The sequence below is a fragment of the Bacillus rossius genome, chromosome 7, assembly GCF_032445375.1.
Source record: "Bacillus rossius redtenbacheri isolate Brsri chromosome 7, Brsri_v3, whole genome shotgun sequence".
NCBI lineage: Eukaryota > Metazoa > Arthropoda > Insecta > Phasmatodea > Bacillidae > Bacillus > Bacillus rossius.
Window position 1 is genome coordinate 40,079,938 of NC_086335.1, and position 18,336 is coordinate 40,098,273.

The following is an 18,336-nucleotide window of genomic DNA, read 5'->3' on the forward strand; positions in this document are numbered from 1 at the left end:
GAGTTCAGGAGAGAGTCTAAATTAATTAAAATAGAAACTACAGTTAAACTTTTGTTCTATAAATGCAATATAATTAAGCTCAGGAAAAAGCCACCATTGTCAGCAGTTCAGCATTCTCTGGTTTTAGAGATCTTCTGTCACAACTACAGAATACTTAGAAAAAGATCTTTCTGAGTCCACATTCGTTGCAGGTATCCATATTAACTTTAAAGCAGCAGCTGCAAATGCAGGATAATCCGCTTTCATTTTGTTTACTTTATGGGCCCAACATTGTATGTGGTACATGTGGTCACCAAATACACCTTCAAGGGTACCAGCAGATTTTGTCATGTACTTGGCACTATCTGTAACATACGCAATTATGTTTTCTTCTTTGACTTCATATTTGGAGCATACATCAATCACTGCCCGAGAACAACAAACAGCATTTGCTGCATCAAGGACACAAGAAGCCCCTAAGATAACATCTTGTTCAGCACCTGGTTTCAGAATTTTAAACAAGATGTGAAAACACAATTATTACTCTTGTCAGTGGTTTCATCTGCGAGTATGACCACATCTTGCCCCAAGAGCTGCTGCTTGATTTCCACTTCTTTTTTCTCTCTAAGTAGGGGAATGTACTTTTTCCTCATCCAATCCGCTGTTGGAAGATCACCAGCACCACTTACATGCTTCTGCATCCATGCAGTCAGCTTGCTGTTGTCAAGTTTCTCAAGAGGAATACCTGCAGCTACAAAGGCTTCAACAGTTTCGAGAATAAAATCTTCCTTTTGTTTTTTTGCGCATATTTGCGCCACTCCTGCTTCTGGGATAGAAAGCTGTCGTTTCAAAGTGCATGGGGATCGTTTAGCTTTTACATGTTTGTCGCTAATTATGTGTTTGTTTACCGTGTCCTTACGTTCATGCTCCAAACGGCAATTACAATATTTACAGAAAAGTATTTTTCCGTCACTGACATATAATCCCTCATTCTTAAACTCGTCAGCACGTGATGCCGCAGTAGCTTTATTTTTCGGCATGATTAAGAAATTTAGCTTTCATTTATGCACGTCATTTGTAAACAAAGCCCGGAGGTACCAAAAACTAGCATTTACTGAAGTTTTAGCGAAAAAATAAACCGCGGGAAGCCTACTTTTTACAGGCGAGAGAGCCATATACTCAACCCGAAGTAAAAGGTTAGGTTATGTCAGGTCAGTGAAATAAATGTTTTTATTTATTTTCCGGGAGGGTTGGGTAGGTAAGCGTTATTTAAAATATTTAATGACCGTAAAATAAATAAATCCTTGCAACATGGTGCTTTTTCATTAGCGATCGGAAAACTTCGATTATGTTACGATTTTGGCACTCTCGCCTGTGAAGTGTGAAATGAAAATGAAGGCTTCACGGTAAACTGCTTGCTTATTCAACAAGCACACAAAATTGCGTTACAGTGAAATTTCATTAAATATTAAGTAGGGATGGGGCGAATCCTGATTTCCTCGAATCCGAATCCTAATTCAAATCCTAGACTGGAATTGCCGAATCTCGAACCCAAACCCGAATATTTTAACAGATGATGTCCACATATCTAATGTAAGTGAGATGTATTCTGCTTGCACTAAAAGTCCCTTGACTTTATCACATGTAGTTTGGTACATTTCTGGTATAGCCTAAGTGTATATAAAGACAAAAAATTTTTCTTGAGAAATTTCAGTTTTAGTACAGATTAGCGGTTAGGATTTTTTCTATAAATAACTAGAGGTCTGCGAGCCTAAGAATTTTACTTCCAGCCGAGCTCGAGCGTATGTGGTACAGTTACACTTTTGGGAAATTATTTTTATCTTAAACTTAGTATAATGTTTGAATAGAGTATTAAAATGGAGTGGGCTTATTAATTTTGGGTAACTATTTACAGTGTGTGTTTACATTTTAACTGCTAGAAAAAAATAACATTTTTTTCCATTGAATCTTACCTGTTTCCATTGGTTCATTAGTAACTGATATCATCCAACTAACATAACCAAGTATATGTTTGTGTAAATGTAACATATCTTTGGGAAAATTTCATCCTTGTCAATTTTTCTGGAGTCCTTACTGAGCTTCAACAAACTTAGCACCAAAAATCATGTTGTTTGAAAAGTACATTCACATTGTTTCAACATTTCCACTTTTCAACACAATAATTCTGAGAGAGATTGTCACAGAGTATTAAATTATGTTCTTTAATCTATCATGCAGAACAATAATTTGTTCTGCACGTTCAGGAGTTAAATTAGCTCTACGATTGGAGATAGTTTTTCCAGCAGAAGAGAAGCGTCTCTCGCTGGCAACCTGCTTGGCTGGAATGCTTTAGTAAAATTGCTTAACCTCAAAATTAGTGTCATAAATATCTGTAACTGGTCATTAAAGTTTAATCAATTGAAAGTAATAAAAATAAAAGCATTTAACTTCATTCAATTTACACTTGCAAAAAAAACATACACACAAAAACCTACATGGAAATTAAAGTCTTTTTCAATATCCTGAAGTCTGAAATATGTTTACTCATGTCATTAAATGTAGAGCTGTATTGAAGAAACCGATTTTGCCAATATTTAGTTGAATCGGCATTTCTGCCGACTTCCGATACAGTACGCTTGTTAATTTTCGGCCGATATTACTGAAAAACGAAAGAGACTGCCATAACCTAAAAATCCACGAGTACCATTTTCACTTTTCGTAGTAGTACTGCATTCTTTCACATCGCATTATTTCTTAGCAACATGTGCCATCCTTACATATCAAAGTTTAACATCCTCTTTTTTTTCAATAATGTTCTTTAATTTAATATGTCATAAATAAATAATACATTACAATCACGGTAAATATACATCTCGGTTGTTACGGTAACTATAGTGCAAATATGGTAGCTATCATGCTTCTGTAGTAATTATGGTATTATACAAAGAATCTTTAGTTCTTTTTATGGTAATTATCTTAAAATAACTATTGGGTTTGTACTGTAGTTATGGTACATCATCCATATTTCTTCGTGTGTTGTTGTTCATTTGTCTTTTCTTCATATTTACGTGCGCCATTATTTGAGACAGGAAGTTTCAGAAAAAATTTTAATGGACTTTATATCACACATTTAATGGCGTAAATGATGAGACCTCGGGCAATTTAAACGCTTTATACGGAAAAACTTACCATGCGGGACCTCGTAAGCGAGTTTTACTGTATTTTTTTTTTCCGTAAATAGTAAAAAACCGAATCCTTTGACGAATCCTATATCAGACCCGCCGAATCTTCGAATCCCTAGGATTCGGCGGATTCGGCGGATATTGGATTCGGTCGCCCCATTCCTAATATTAAGTGATCATTAAATATCAATGTTCGCTTTTATTTTATTTTCATACGTATTTATTTAATGAATGCATTTTTTTTTTCACGTGTATTTTTCAAAGGATACAGCAAACAAGGCGCTGATATTTTTCACGTTGTTGTGTTTGTTAACTTGATAATTTTAAGTTTACGATCGTCAGTTGTTAATATTGCGTGATCTCTAGTGGCTAGATGCGTTTAAAAACCCTAACCTAACTCCGATAACGATCTTTTTTTGTTCGTGAAATCGTCAATTTTTGTGATATCTTGTAATTTTTTAAGATGAATAATTAACGCATTAAATAACCACCACACTGCAGTTGGATGATGACCATTTCTTCTACAAACAGATACGTAATTTTTGTCAATCAACCAATAGTCGGTAGTTAACGATTTAAATCAATATTGAGGTGTTTATTTGTGGTTAGAAAACATTTCGCATTTTTCGCGGTTTGGGATGAATTTCGCGTGAAAATTCGCGATTTCGCATAAAACCATATAATCTTGGCTCTACTTATTGAATGTTAGAAAGCAAACATTATAAGCAGGAAATTACAATATTTATGAACGTTATATGCAGGAAATAAATACATTGTCCTTATGGGGGAAATATTGGGACTTTAAAAATATGACATTATAAGCAGGAAAACATTATAAGCAGGAACATTATAACAGGGTTCTACTGTAAATAACCCATATCATGACGTTTTCAGAAATGGCATCAATGATCTCGTGAAAAAATCACATTTCACAGTGTTTTATCAAAAATGTTTAAATTTCGTCAAAAAATTTAAAAACGGGCAAATGTAGTCTTTTTCGAGAATTTTGTGGTTCATAAAATTGAGTCCCAAATAATAATGAAGACAAGTACGAGCAAGAATTCACAATACTTATCATCAAAAATACTCTAATGGCTCTTCAAATACTACAGAACTATCTATCAAGTTGAAGAGTGTGGCAGTGTATTCAAAAACTTGTATGCCTGAAGGAGGTAAATTGTATCTCTTAAAAACTCAAAGAAGTAAACAATGATTTCTGATCAGTTTGTTAAAAATCAGGCGCGAAAGTTCTTTTGTATAATGTCAGTTAAACTGAATTTTTTTGAAACAAAATATGATGGTATTTTGGGCATGGCTTGAATGTTGATGCGTGTCAGTATTTATTTTTTCTTTGATGTTACATATTTGTTGAACAAATAATACATACAAGAAATAGGGTACATAATGTATTAGATGACTTTTAGAGTTTTTCCTCAATTTACACTTGTTACCTTGTGCACCCTTAAAAGTGTAAATAAAGGGTTTTGGTGTACTCAGAACTCTTTGTTTTATATTAAAGTATAGTTTGCTGTCACTTTTGAAAACTTATGTTGAATGACGCAATTTAAGCTGTTATTAATGGTTCGGAAATTATAAATCTGTAATCCCTCTATTAAAGAGAAATTAAATTTTTTAAATGTAATCACAAAAAAAAAATCTTTCTAAATAAAGTTTTTGATAATGCTTAAAGTTAATAAAAATTTCATCACAAAAAATTATATATGAGAGAAAAAGAAAACACTGCACCAGGTTTATAGTAATGAAATTATATTAATGGGAGAAAAAAAACTCACACGAAGTCCTGATCCAAGAATAGTAGTGCGACACTTAGGTGTTACAGGAAGGCTGCCAACCCTAAGGTCTGAATGAATGCCATTGACTTTAATGCTGGAAATGCGAGCTCGCAGTTCCGGGGAATAGTGGTTCGTTACAGCTTCTTCGTAGTGCTCGATCCACTGCCGCAACTCCTGCACCGAGCTGGGCTTCTCCATATCGCTGTCATCGTCAGAGTCGCTAACCATTGTGCGACTCTTGCTCTGACAAACCAATAAACAGCACATTAATAATCTATAATCGTAAGCCTTTGTGATATAAACTAGCAAAGAACAATTCCAGTAGCCCTGCTAGTGCAGATATCAGTTTTGAAGCCAGAGCTGAATAATTATGTTTCCTGCTTCATACAGTTTATGATGTTACATGAAATTAAATATGTAGAAAAAATAAAAACATCACAGAAAATTAGCAATTGTAAATAAGTAATTTCTTTATTTGTTTCTCCTAAAATTATGAATGGTAATAGTGCAGATAATTAAAAAAAAAACTCAAATTTTGTTAACCACATGGTAGCATTAATCAGGAGAAAGAATGTGAACTGTCTTATGTGTTTATCTGGATTTTCAGGATTGTCTCTTAACATCTGTACTGTTGTTTATCATACATAACTACCATCATTTTTATTCCTGTCAATTCGCTAAAGCAAAACAATCAAATGTAGATTACCATATATAATCTTAACACATGTAAAACGGAATTGAAAACAGGAGAAATTTTTGTCACTATTTCCAAAGTAGGACAAAATTTCTCAAATTTATTGGATATAATAAAACTCTTATGTATAACAATATCTGTAACATGTCAATACAGCTGTAATTTTTATTGGTGGGTAAATATTCAAAAATTCAAGGGTTCCCAATTCGTGAGGCCACTTGGACAGTGATTTTACCACATTCTTTAAATAAGAAATAACACTAACACAAAGGTACACCTAATTTTTTTTTTTGTGAAAAACTTTTTTCCCTCAACATGCAAAATAAGAATAGGCACCATTCACCTTTCTCCTGACTGGCATTCTCTTGCTCTCTTTTCTGCGGATCACCGGGGCCGGAGCCTTCCTCTGTTCCTTGGTGGTCGACTCCCGCCTCTGCCTGAGCGGGGGTGGGGGCGGCAGGGGAGCAGCAGGCTGTTTGCTGCCCGCCGACTTCTTGCCACTAGACTTTGCCTGCCCGCCACTCGGGCCAGGCTCACTCTTGCGGCGGGATGTTGTCGCAGTAGATGGAGGCACCACCGGCCCTCTCTTTTTCGTGGCAGTACTGGTGCTGGAGCGCACTGCACACAATGAATCAGGAACCACATGTAACGCTGATGCCGTGATAAAACAGGAACAGCAGGTGGTCAAACTAATCACCACATTAAACAACTAGTCTAGATAAGCTATCATTATGCACACAAAACAGATAAGACACTAAAGAGCGAAAGTTATGTTTTCAACATCAATATAGTATCAATTCATTACTATGCCTGTTCAAATCAATTACGAATATCAGTATCCCATTAAATTTTTTTCCCCAATAACATTAACTATAACTAAGTAGTGTTGTTATAGCTTTTGGAAAATAAAACAAATAAAACTGAGGTAAAGGGTCAGTTAGGTGAAATCAGGTACTTTAATTATACTTAAAATTATTAAATTCTTGAAATAAAAATAAATTGGTGTTTGTATTTTGCTAACCTAACACAACCAACCTTTCCTTCAGTCCCCCCCCCCCCCCCCCCCAAACGCAGCTACTCTAGATAGTTACACAGAAATTGGTCCCTAACTGCAATGTGCCAAAAATTAGGGATTTCCTTGGTACACTTTTACATTTTTTATTTATTCATGTTTTGATGAGCATCAAGAGGCTCGTTTTCAATTTTCTTTAATTTATGTACCACATAGGTTCTTATAATTTAAACTTTAATGCTTAACCAATTGGTCAGGCCACTGCGGCCAGACGTATCACGCCACCCACGCTGTGTTATTACGTACGATCTCAAGTGCCTGGTGCAGGTGCTGCATTTTTCTTTACATCCAGGCTGCCCTTTCCCGTCGTGCCAGACACGCACAGTGCTATGCATCTGGCTGCGCAAGCACCGTTCCCAGCATCACCAGCATTCTACCCTCCCCTCAGCGCCCACATGATCTTTTCTCGCCGCAATGTCGGCACGATTCCCCTCTCCTATAGTCAATTAATTACAGTTAAAACTTATAGTGGACTCACATGTGGCACAGTCAGGCGACGAAGAACTACTGCTGTCCGTGGAGCTGTCAACGTGAAACAACTCCTCTCTCTTACGCATCTGCAACGTACGAGCCCTCTGTTTGTCCACCTTCCTGGGCTGGCACCGCTCACACGAATACAGCTCCGGAATGTTGGCGCGGTCTATCTGCATGCAGTCGACATGCTGCCACACGCTGCACAGACAAACAAACATGTCAGCACCTACACTAACACAAAAAAATAATTAAATAATTAAAGCAATCATCTGTGTACTTACAAACACTTATCGCAGCAAATCATGTAGCCGTCATCGTGTTGAAAATCACTGCAATGAAAGATGCAGAGTTAGAAAAGACGTTCCAAAAAAGCTGAGACACAATACAAGTTAGGGTACAAAAGGCCACTGACCAGATACAACGAGTGACACTGTCGTCGTCATCACCTTCACCTTCTGGGGCCGTCTCTGTTTCCTCCCCTTCCGGCTCCACCTCCCTGCCCGTGCCGCTGCTGATTACACTGTTCGCGTCGTCGTCTTCCACATTCCCACCTGGAAACATACACACCAGTTAAAAATAATGTCTGCTGATGACTAAATAGAGCAGTAGCCATAATATTGAACTTAAAACATAACATTTTTTAGCAACAAAGTTTAGAATGTTGGATTCAATCCGAACATAATATCAATTATACAGTAGATTTAAGCTCATCTATGGAACTCAAGGACAAATGTATCATCTATTTGGCGAAAGGTGAAAAAATCCCTAGTATGGAGAGTTTATTCATTTCTCTTAACATGTGCTTTGATTGGCTGATTTTTGAAAGTGTCTTAAGCTTGTATGTGATGGGTTGTAGGGGACATGTGACCACTTCCCTCCGTGGATGGTCATACTCAGGTCGGCCTTTAATCATGTGATCATAGTACTGAAGGTCACGATCGGGCGATGGCTCAAAAATAATATAATCATGTAGCTAAGGAATTTTGAAGCTGCGGTCGAGGCGGCACCGATTTCTAAAAATCTTTAGACATGTTATTTAGAATTATTCAGTGTTGGCATGCAACGAGAATTCAAATTTTTTTTAGTCATCCTTGGATTGTACCAGGAGTTCGTGTGAAACCATTGGATATAAATATCAGTAATACATCTTTGTTTTCTCAGACATTTCAGTACCATTTTAAAGTAAATTGTTTTCTTTAAACAAAAAAAGTTTTATTTATCTTTTGTTTCCTAAATGGTAGTCTTTAAAATGACAAAAATTTTTAGAGGTAGAATTCAGTAAATTCTTGCAAGCAATGTAAAAAGTACCATCTATGTCATAAATTCAAAACATATATTGATGGCATAAAAACATAAACACCAAAGGCCAGTTTCAGATACCAACACCCAAATCCAACTTAAAAAAAAAAAAAAAAAAAAAAAACCAACCTCAGTTGCGAACGCTGGCTTTCTACCAAATTTTTAATTAGTCGAACTCTACTTACCAAAATTCTCAAACATAATTAATAATAATAACAAGTAAGTTAAAAATTCAAATACATTTTACATCTAAATAAACCAAAAGAAAATATTTTCAGGGCTAGATTTCCATGTTATGCTCAGATGACTTAATGACGGGAAAATTAAGTAGTATTTTTTTTTATATTATATATGGATCACTTGTTTAAGTAACAGTATAATTCATATTTCAATTTTAATTAATAAAATTTAATTGAGTAAATTCTGATGGAAAATAGTTCTCAAAATATTGAGATATACGTTCATTTAAACAATGTTCCCAAAACAACTATTATACATGCAGTTTTTATTTGGTTCCACGAAGAAATAGTTAATAGTTTTATAGACCAGAAGCTTCATAATAATCTTTTTAGCATTAGCTGAAGAAAATTCCAGTACAATAGAAATAATTTAACCGTGTACAACTTTACTAGTTGATCGATACCATTCAGATAGTACTCTTATTCAAAATAAATAGGTTACACTGAGTGTTCTCACCATATGGATACATGCTGCTCGACACATAACTGCTTGCCGTGATGGGAGGCCCATGAGCAGACTTAGGGGGCTCATCCACCGGTGGCGCAACATAATTGTGATCCTGAAGAACCAGCTGTAAACAACAAACATCTTGCCAGAACTTCCAAGTACCCAGCACATACAAGTTCAAATTGTTAGGAACTATCTTTAGTGTAGACGAGCACTGATTAGGAGTCATTTGATGCAACATCTACACTTAATAAAAACCACTTCATTAAAATCTTACACTTGCCATTGCTTAACGGCTAACATCAACAAATGTTGCTTGTATCATGTATTAAATATATTAAAACTCACCGTACTAAGGCAACCCCACTTTACACAAAACACTGCCAAAAAACCATAAAGCAAAAAAAAAAAAAATTGTGCAAGGCAATGATAAAGCAGGACATTGTTTTATTCTCATTCATAAGTACATTCTTCAAGATTACCACAAATTGTAATTTTGTACATATGTCTGTATATAATAGTTGGTGGTCTTAGTTTAGATCAAATAAATATGCAGAAACCAGAAACACACACCCTATTTCTCATCATTATTTTTTTCCACCTGTGCACATACAGTGCACTATGAATGTAGTTCTGCTACGACATGTACTTCTACTACAACCACGACTTTAAAAAGAAAACATTTTTGGCATTTAAAATAAAAAAAATTTGAACATGTAAGCAATTTATGGTAGCTAGTCTGCGATGAGTTTAAGTAAATAAAATCAGCACGTGTTAGTGTTTAGGAAGTCATATCCATTAATGTCATATTTAGAACTTAAAAGTGCCTTGCATGGCAATGTTTCAGTAAAGAATATACAAAAAAAAAATTATAAATAGGGACCAGCATGTTCTTTGGTTTTCAAGGCCAGATACACATTTAACACAGTTGTAGAACAAACCTTCAAAATTTCTAGCCTCTGCTCTTTAGTGGTGGCATGGTCCAACGGACTGTGATGATATGTTGTTGGTTTCAAGTCTTCCGGCTGCTGCAGTTCCTCAACTTTCACCTTCACGTCCACCTTCTCTTCTGCCTGAGCCCTTCACAGAACATACATTACAATTTTTTTATTTTATTTCCAACACAAATTGCACAAACCCACAGCTAACTTATTTGCGCCACAAATGAGCACAATTGAGATACGGTGGTACATATTTGCCAAGAAGATCAAAGCAAAAGGCATGAAGTATATGAGGAGTATGTTGTCAGTTTTGAGGTAAGTCACAATCAGGAATGTGATGGAGCGAGCAAAAACCGAAGTAGAGACTTAAATGAGATCATGAAAATAAATAGCAAGAATCACATACAAAGCTGCACTTACACTTCAGTCTTCATGGACTGCACCAATGGCTCCACGACAGTGCACGGCTTGGGCACTGTCACCACGGCAACCTTCTGCATCGCATGCGGCTGCTGCATTCGAGCAAATGCCACCGATGGGCTAGGAGAGGCAGCAGAGGCCACCACAGTTGTGCCCAACTGCACGATGACATTCATGGATTCATCGCTACCCTGGGAATGAAGAGGGATGAATGTCCCCACCGGCGCAGTGCCATTGCGACGACCACATGCAGTTGACGGCACAATCGTGGCCGATGTCGCCTAAAACATATGATCAACAACTATAGTAATAAACATACCTAATCAAATATAAAGCAAACATACTATTTACATTTTAAAAAAAACTTAAAATTTATGGTCCAATAACTAAAACAACCTCATTTTACAATTTTGTAAAGTTCCCAAAAAAGGCTCTACAGGAAACTTTCAGAAAATCAAATTTGAATGCTGATACCACAACCTCCATTAAAAACATACCTAATTCAAGAATGTTTAAATAAAAAAGTTAAATAATTTAAAATTTTGACAACTTAAAAAAAAAAAAACCTTTAAACGCCCTTTCAAAAACTAGGCATGGATAGAGACAGGAAACATTTGCGGGTTCATTTCGGAACAGGCTAGAATCCAAGTGTGTGTAACTTATTGCCGCTTCAGTGATTGGAACACAGTTTGCCTGAAGGACTGTGAGCCAATGAATAACCCTCAACGTAAGAAGTATCGAATCATAAGCATCCCAGTTAGCAGGTGTCACGTGTCGGTAGCCAATGAGCTGGTGTAATATTCCCGCGTACATAGAGGATCGTGGAGTCCATCCTAGAGGTCATTCAAACCACAAATTTTTCCAGTCCCTACGCATGGACATATAAAAGTGAGACAATGTTTTTTTACATTTGGCATAACAATAATGGATTCCAAAATAATTGCACGTAAAACCATTTGCACACATTGTAATTACGAGGCACTTGCACTGCATACTTCACTACATAAAAAGAATTGGGGAGGAGACGGGTACTCCGAGAAATCCAAGCTACCTACTTTTCCTAAAGTGACCAGGAATCAAATCCCGATCAGCTTGGAGGCAAATAAATTATTTGATTGTAAATCATTACAAATGCGTTCACTTCAAAGTGTTCCCACTCACCTGGCCAACAACAAAGCTATTGGAGAATGTGCCACGCACGAGTCGAGCCGTCGCTCGCGGGCCCAGCACATGATGGCGCTGTGGCTGTCCTGGAGCGCGGGTGGGGCCCGATCCAGTGCCGCCTGCGCCTCCTAACTTGATAACTGATGGGACCGACGTCTTGGCCACTAGCGCGAACACCTACAGAAAGAGGGCCTACACCGCAAGGCCGCTCTTCCCCAATTCAACACCTGCAAAAAAAAAAGTTACGTCAACACTAATTTTATAAGGCAATTGTGTCCGAGTAAGTTGGATCCAAAACTTGTTAATGGTCTGTAATATTGTTTGCTATGACTGGAAGTTAAATCAATAGCAGCCCAATCACTGCAAGTCATAGGTACGCTACAGAACTGGCTACTTGAACACCAAAGAGAAATGTTATGAAGTCACATTCATTATCAAGCTTTCACAGGTGGTAATTAAAAAAAAAAGGTTTTTGAAACTAAAATATTACAGTGATTGAAACTATATGCATTTTCCTCTATGCTTTAATATAGGAATTCTGAGTATTAAAGTATGCTCATATTTCACTCAAGACCTCAGTAAAAACATTTAGGGAGACTATTGTCTTATTTCAAATGCAAAGTAGATGTGTAAAATTTATTGTTAGAACATCATACTCATAATCAAAGAAACTTTAAATACACTACGGAAAAAAGACAATGCTATACAAAAAAAGAGATCTTTAGCCACACCAAACAAAGAAATAACCAATTTAATTATTTAAAGGTTAATTAAATGTATATGTCTGTACAATTAATTTGTAAGGTGGTCATTCACACCCTTTGTGTGACAAAAATAAAAGAATGAGGATTGTAAGGGCCGAATTCAGAGAGCTCTTTCGTCGGTTATCAACACACCGAAAGACTTTTCTATTGAAGCTGCTCGGCAGAGACGTTTTTCAGTGGTTGGTTGACTGCTGGATAAGGAGAGCCAACCACTTGAAAGTGAACGTGGTCTGAAGCACATTCGAATGCCTGTTCAGTTGAAAATCGGCGGAGCAGTTGATGGTTTTAATATATAATTCCCACATAAAAACGTGTTCATGTATGTTTGTAATTGTTTAAAACATTTTTGTCATATGGCAGATATGTAAAATATGTTTTGGAATTAAATATGCGTTTTTAAAGAAATCATTTCGCCCGCAAAGTGTGCATCAGACACGTGTTTTGTAGCGATGGCAGAAGATTTGGATGAATTTCCAAATCACATTGACGAGGTATTTGAATTTTTTGATGATCTTAAAAATGAAAATCCATTTCCGCGAAGGTATATAAGAAATTTAGCAGACCCGTTTGATTTTTGTCGGGATCAAGAGTTCGAAACAAAATTTTTTTTCTCTGTAAGAAACTGCATCCGTTTTTTCTCTCTTTCGATTACGGTTTTGTGCTTTCTCACGAGATCAAAAATAATCGCTTTTTCATCTGGAGAAAACACTATAATTTTAGGCAACGTATCCATCTTAAGAAAATTTCTCAACCTCGTGTAGGGTTACCAGACGTCCGGCAAAAGGAGGACATGTCCTCCTTTTTATGTATTTTTTTGCGTCCGGCCGTATTTTCCTTAATGCTCCAAAATGTCCGGCTTTTTTTATAAAGTGAGATAATTCCTGCAGTTACACTCTGGGCAAAGCGCGCGCTGTCCGCAGAGTCATCCCACTAGTAAGTAGTACTATGACAGCTTGACAGGTAGCAGCACATGCAGAAGCACGTGTTTTTAATATGCTGTATATGCGTAGTTTGTTTGATTCTTTATACTGAAACTGTATTAAATGCCAAAACATTGTAAAATATCGTACTCCATTGTAATTAATTCATGGCTTTTTTTAAAAAAATATATATTGTCCTCCTTTTTAGTGGAATGTCCTCCTTTTGCGAGATGAATGTCGTCCTTTTTTATTATCAGTGTCTGGTAACCCTAACCTCGTGTCCAATCCAAACAAAATATTATTTTCAGCGGGAGAGCAAACAAAAGACAATCGAAATGAAATAGGGCGCTTTTCCACACACACTCCAAGTACTTGATCTAAGAAAATTTTTGTGCCATGTTGCCAGATCTTCACTGAAAGTGGATGGGAACAAGCTTTCAGCTGGCAGTCATTCGAAAGGCGTTTTTGAAGTATGAGAGGTGGAGAGTCTGCCAGATGAATGAGAGTTGGATGCGCTTTCGAAGGTCAACTCTGAATTCGGGCCTAAGTCTTCTGTGCATAACAATGTGATATCAAACAATGTATAAACTTTTTATTATTTCAGACTGGACTGGTACTGTGAACTATTAATTATGTGCTCTGTAAAAAACCAAAATTTGAAAAAATAAACAAAACATAATTTTGCAAAGTACTTCATCATCTCCAAAAACTAAACTTTTTTCACTTAAAATATATGCAAATGTGCAAGAGTAATTTATTTTAAGGTTCAACTTCACACTCCAAGTTGGAGTTTTTTTTTGCCTTTTTACAATTTATTATAAAGAAATTATTACAAAATAAGACTATTGAAGTTACATTGTTTGCATTGCTTATTTGTGGAAAAAAGAACTATATATTCTTTAATATCTAACGCTTAGATTGCAGTACAATCTATTGCCAGATTGATACTACTTGACTTGTTGACAATAAAAATCTTGTATTATACACCACAATTAATTAATAATAATCTTTGCATTTTCTTTCATTTTGCTAGTTGATTTTTTCTAAGACCATAAAATAGTGTAATTGACATTATTATTTCAGTTGAAAACATTCTGGAAAAAAAATCTATATAAATAATTCTACAAAAGAAACTATTTGTAGCAGTCTCGTCTGTCACTATTTATAACAAGGAATTCCATTAAATAATGTGCTTTTATTAAACACAAGCAAAATTTGTAAAATTAAAAGCTATAAAAAAAATTGTTGAAAAAAAATGGTTGAAATAGACGTCTTTTTTGTTACATCTCCTTAAAAGTAAAAACTTAATAGATTATGCTTTTGACGAAATACAAGAAAATGTATTTCCAAATTTTCCTTTTTAAAAAATACAATGTTAAAATTTAAACCACCATCCCAAATTTAAATAAGTGATGCTGGTTTTTGATTGTATTACCATGTCCAATGTTATTTCTGGGTTCACTCATGTTGTGTATCAACTGGCAACTGCTGTAAAAAAAAAAGGACCAGTAGAGTATGAACAAAGAATTGTGTTTGAATACCAGTAAAGCCAAACCTTACGAGCATGTATATCAAAATTACGATAAAAATATTAAATAAATGTAAAAAATAATTTAAAAATGTGAGTCTTTCAGTACTTGCCAGTGATGTGTAAACATCTAACCTTGGTAACTAGCAAATTCACATGTTTTCATGATGTTCATGTTGGATATAAACTTATAATACAAAACCCAGACATGATTTTAAAGTGGAATTCTTTAAAATAATGGTGACATAATAAATATTCTGATTAATAAAATATTTGTTTTCAAGTACATAATGAAATTTATAGATGTGAATCATCACACACTTTCTGCGCCCGCTGTTAGAATTCGCTTCCTGAATCGTAAATTTTGCTAGTGAAAAATCTCAAACTCCAGCGTTGGACCTGATTTTCGACAAGAAAAAATTTATTAAACAGCTAATACTTTAAATATGTTGCACATTTTAAAAGTTAAAGTTTCATTGCATTACTAAAATGCAAAAAAAAAAAATTACAAGAAATACTATAACACTAAATATAAGTTTGTATACTTGTTTTTGCTTACGACTGTAATCAGTTTGTAAATTTGTAAATAATACAAACCAACCTTAATCTTATTGAGCTCAGTCAACACTATTATATATTATTTTATGTTATTAAAAAAGAAAAAAATTCTTGTGGCAAAATTCTAACCATGTCCCTTGAGGTTAACAAGCATGTGCTCTACCGCTGTGCTACCGGGCCCGTAGACATATTGTAAGGAGAATATGTTTTATAATCATTGTAACGTCTGTTTTTCTTAAACTTGAGATAACTTTTAACTATAACTACTTAAGTCTTTGTGTCACATTTTTGTTCAACTTCCATTCATTTTCACGAAATTACTCCTACCAAATGCTGTATACCAAAAGCTAAGATGCTTACACATCAAAAATATTAAATCGCAATGAAAATTACATGACATTTCATAAAAGCCCCTTGCACGTCCAGGGGGATGTATGTTTTAGGGGAGCGGCTATACTTCACTGCGCGCAACAGCGCCACGGCGCGGCGGCCCGAACCTAGCGCCGAGCATCCGTCCGACGGCGCGGGCGGCCGAGCGGCGTTGCCACGTCGCGGCAGCGCCACAAAGAGAGGGGAAAAACACCGACTGAGCGCAATCGAAGAGAGGTCACGCGGCAACGCCGCATCTTTTCCCATCCCACTTGTCAACCGTTTTGTCGGGCGGGGCGGGGGGCCTCGCGTCTGCGCGCAGCGGCCGCTCGAGTCTGTCCGCGCTTCCGAGCGGCGCTCGGCCGACATCGACGCCACTCCCCAGATACTTGCGGCAGGGTGTCCACAGTTAGTACTTTCGTATTATATCTAGTACTTTTTTCTTTAATATAAAATATTACAGTAACTCCAATATGTTTTATTATTAAGCGTAATTATTTTTAAAATCTATGGAATGTATGCGTGTGTTGTGTGATATTTAAGTTAGAGCGTTGCAATGTCATGATAACTTCCTAAATTGTTAAAACCATAACAAATTATAATTAAGTACTTTTTTTTTTCTCAAATCTAGTACTTTTTTCTCGCCTAAATTGGTACGAAATATTTTTTCCTTGTGGACACCCTGACTTGCGTCACTCTCGAGTTGTACATTACCGCATCCGCGCGGCATTGGTTTTGTAAAGATACATCTGCACAATTCCATTTGCTGAAACTGACTACAATTCATACAGCTCTATAAAAAAAACATAGCGATATGGCTGTGCAAGCATCGCGGATTGTCAAGGAATTAAATTATGTTCATAAGAACATCGCCAACACGCCGTGGAAGTCATTATTGATTTACCGACAGCAGCCGCTGACCTAACTACACACGGAGCTGCTGAGGGGGTCACTGTGGCGGAGGAAGGGGGAGCCAGGGTGGGGAAGGGAGGAAGCCGGACGAAAATGGCATCAACACGAGGGGCGCCGATTAGGAGCGCGCCAGACCGACAGCGCAGCATCCGCGCCACGGCCGCGAGAAAATAACAAACACGAAACTCCGTTCGTGTCGCCTAAATCCGTGCACCGGGAAGGTACGTCAAGGGCCTGCAGCGCATATAGCTCTAACGTACAGTCACTTTCCTCGACTAAAACGAGCCCGTTAACCGTCCCTGAAGTAACTTTGAAAACGTCCGTTTCCATTCTAACTCGGGAGTCGTTTTCGACTGCTAGCTGCCCAGAGCACAAAGAAACAAGTCGGTAGGTAGGTGTGTTCCACGCTAACACACGTTGTGGACAGGGGTGCCGACAGACCACGAGAGGTATCGTCATGACAACTAAACAAGTGATCGTGACGTCACGAGGGACAGCGGGACGGCCAGAAAATCAATCTGGCGCGCTGACATGCGCGGCGGCGGCAGCGGCAGCAGCGGTAGCGGCGCGCTCTGTCCTCCGGGGTGTTCACCTGGGTGCATCCGCGACAATGGGTCGATTGCACGCTTATCGCGACTCGAGCCGTGCAGGATAGGGGCTCGCTCGGAACGCAGGTTCGTTTCTTTTAGACCGGCGGTGACGCCATACTTCGCCAACATTACTTTCTTCCGACCTGTGTTATAAACTTTGAATATAATTTTTCTGCTGACCCACTATTTATGTGGTGACGATGTACAACAAAACGGCACGCAATGGGTTAAATATTAACATCATTAGAGGAAAATAAAGAAGTACTACGCATATGAATAAAAAAACTGTAGAACAGCACGAGAAAAAGATGGAATGATTTTTTTTCAAATAATTCATCCACCAGAAACAACCGCGCGGATGTTTTTCAACACGTCGATGACCGTCGAACTTGAGATTCAATTTCGCTACCGCACTTTGATCTTCCACACAATGTGCGAACGAAAACCCTTAAAACAATCCGTCAGCCAAGAAATTGACTAACCCTTTTCAAGTAAACTTGTCTCCACGAAACGGCAATGACGCTTGCATAGCTACGTGCCAGATATCCTCAAACTGATATCCTACTTATTGGGAACATTACAGTGGGCTACGACTCAGCGATAATTATTTGTAAATTTGTTTTAAGTAACATGAAAGGCTGGGTTGAAACGTAGGTTATACGTTTCACGAACACAATCCCAGGTGGAAATTATTCTCAGTACATCCCACTTCCCTCCTCAATCTCACACGACCATCCTCAGAAACACTGAAGCCCATCTCTTGCTGCAGCTAGTTATAAATAGAACTGCGAACGCTCTATCGCCGCTTTAGCTTTTTTGCATGCAGCATATTCGGGAAAGAAGTGTTGACTAACAGGCTATTCATGGTAGAGGTTTAATTGTAATGACAGTTGCAACCGAACACAGCAAATCTTAAGTACCGAAAAGGTAAAACATTAGTGAATTATATTAACTTTCATGTTAAGCAAGGTTCCAAGATTTTTGTGTTTC

At 37.1% G+C, this 18,336-nt stretch overlaps 1 protein-coding gene across 10 annotated transcripts in view; it reads right to left on the reverse strand.

The window, feature by feature from the left end:
* Nucleotides 1-18,336, reverse strand: part of LOC134533871 (treacle protein-like) — a 92,380-nt gene that overhangs the window by 64,831 nt on the left and 9,213 nt on the right. For 8 of the 10 annotated variants that reach the window (XR_010075403.1, XR_010075402.1, XM_063371588.1 and 5 more), the window contains 9 exons: nt 11,703-11,932; nt 10,542-10,822; nt 10,122-10,260; nt 9,190-9,304; nt 7,607-7,745; nt 7,476-7,523; nt 7,199-7,392; nt 5,992-6,266; nt 4,955-5,197 (listed from right to left, as the gene is read on the reverse strand). Coding sequence is in view for 8 of the 10 variants with exons in the window: in XM_063371588.1 (XP_063227658.1) it covers nt 4,955-5,197; nt 5,992-6,266; nt 7,199-7,392; nt 7,476-7,523; nt 7,607-7,745; nt 9,190-9,304; nt 10,122-10,260; nt 10,542-10,717 (1,329 nt within the window). In the remaining 2 variants the exon portion in view is untranslated. Of the gene's footprint in view, nt 1-4,954; nt 5,198-5,991; nt 6,267-7,198; nt 7,393-7,475; nt 7,524-7,606; nt 7,746-9,189; nt 9,305-10,121; nt 10,261-10,541; nt 10,823-11,702; nt 11,933-14,824; nt 14,878-18,336 lie in introns of all 10 variants that reach the window. The other 2 variants (XM_063371587.1, XM_063371592.1) reach the window with 1 other exon arrangement.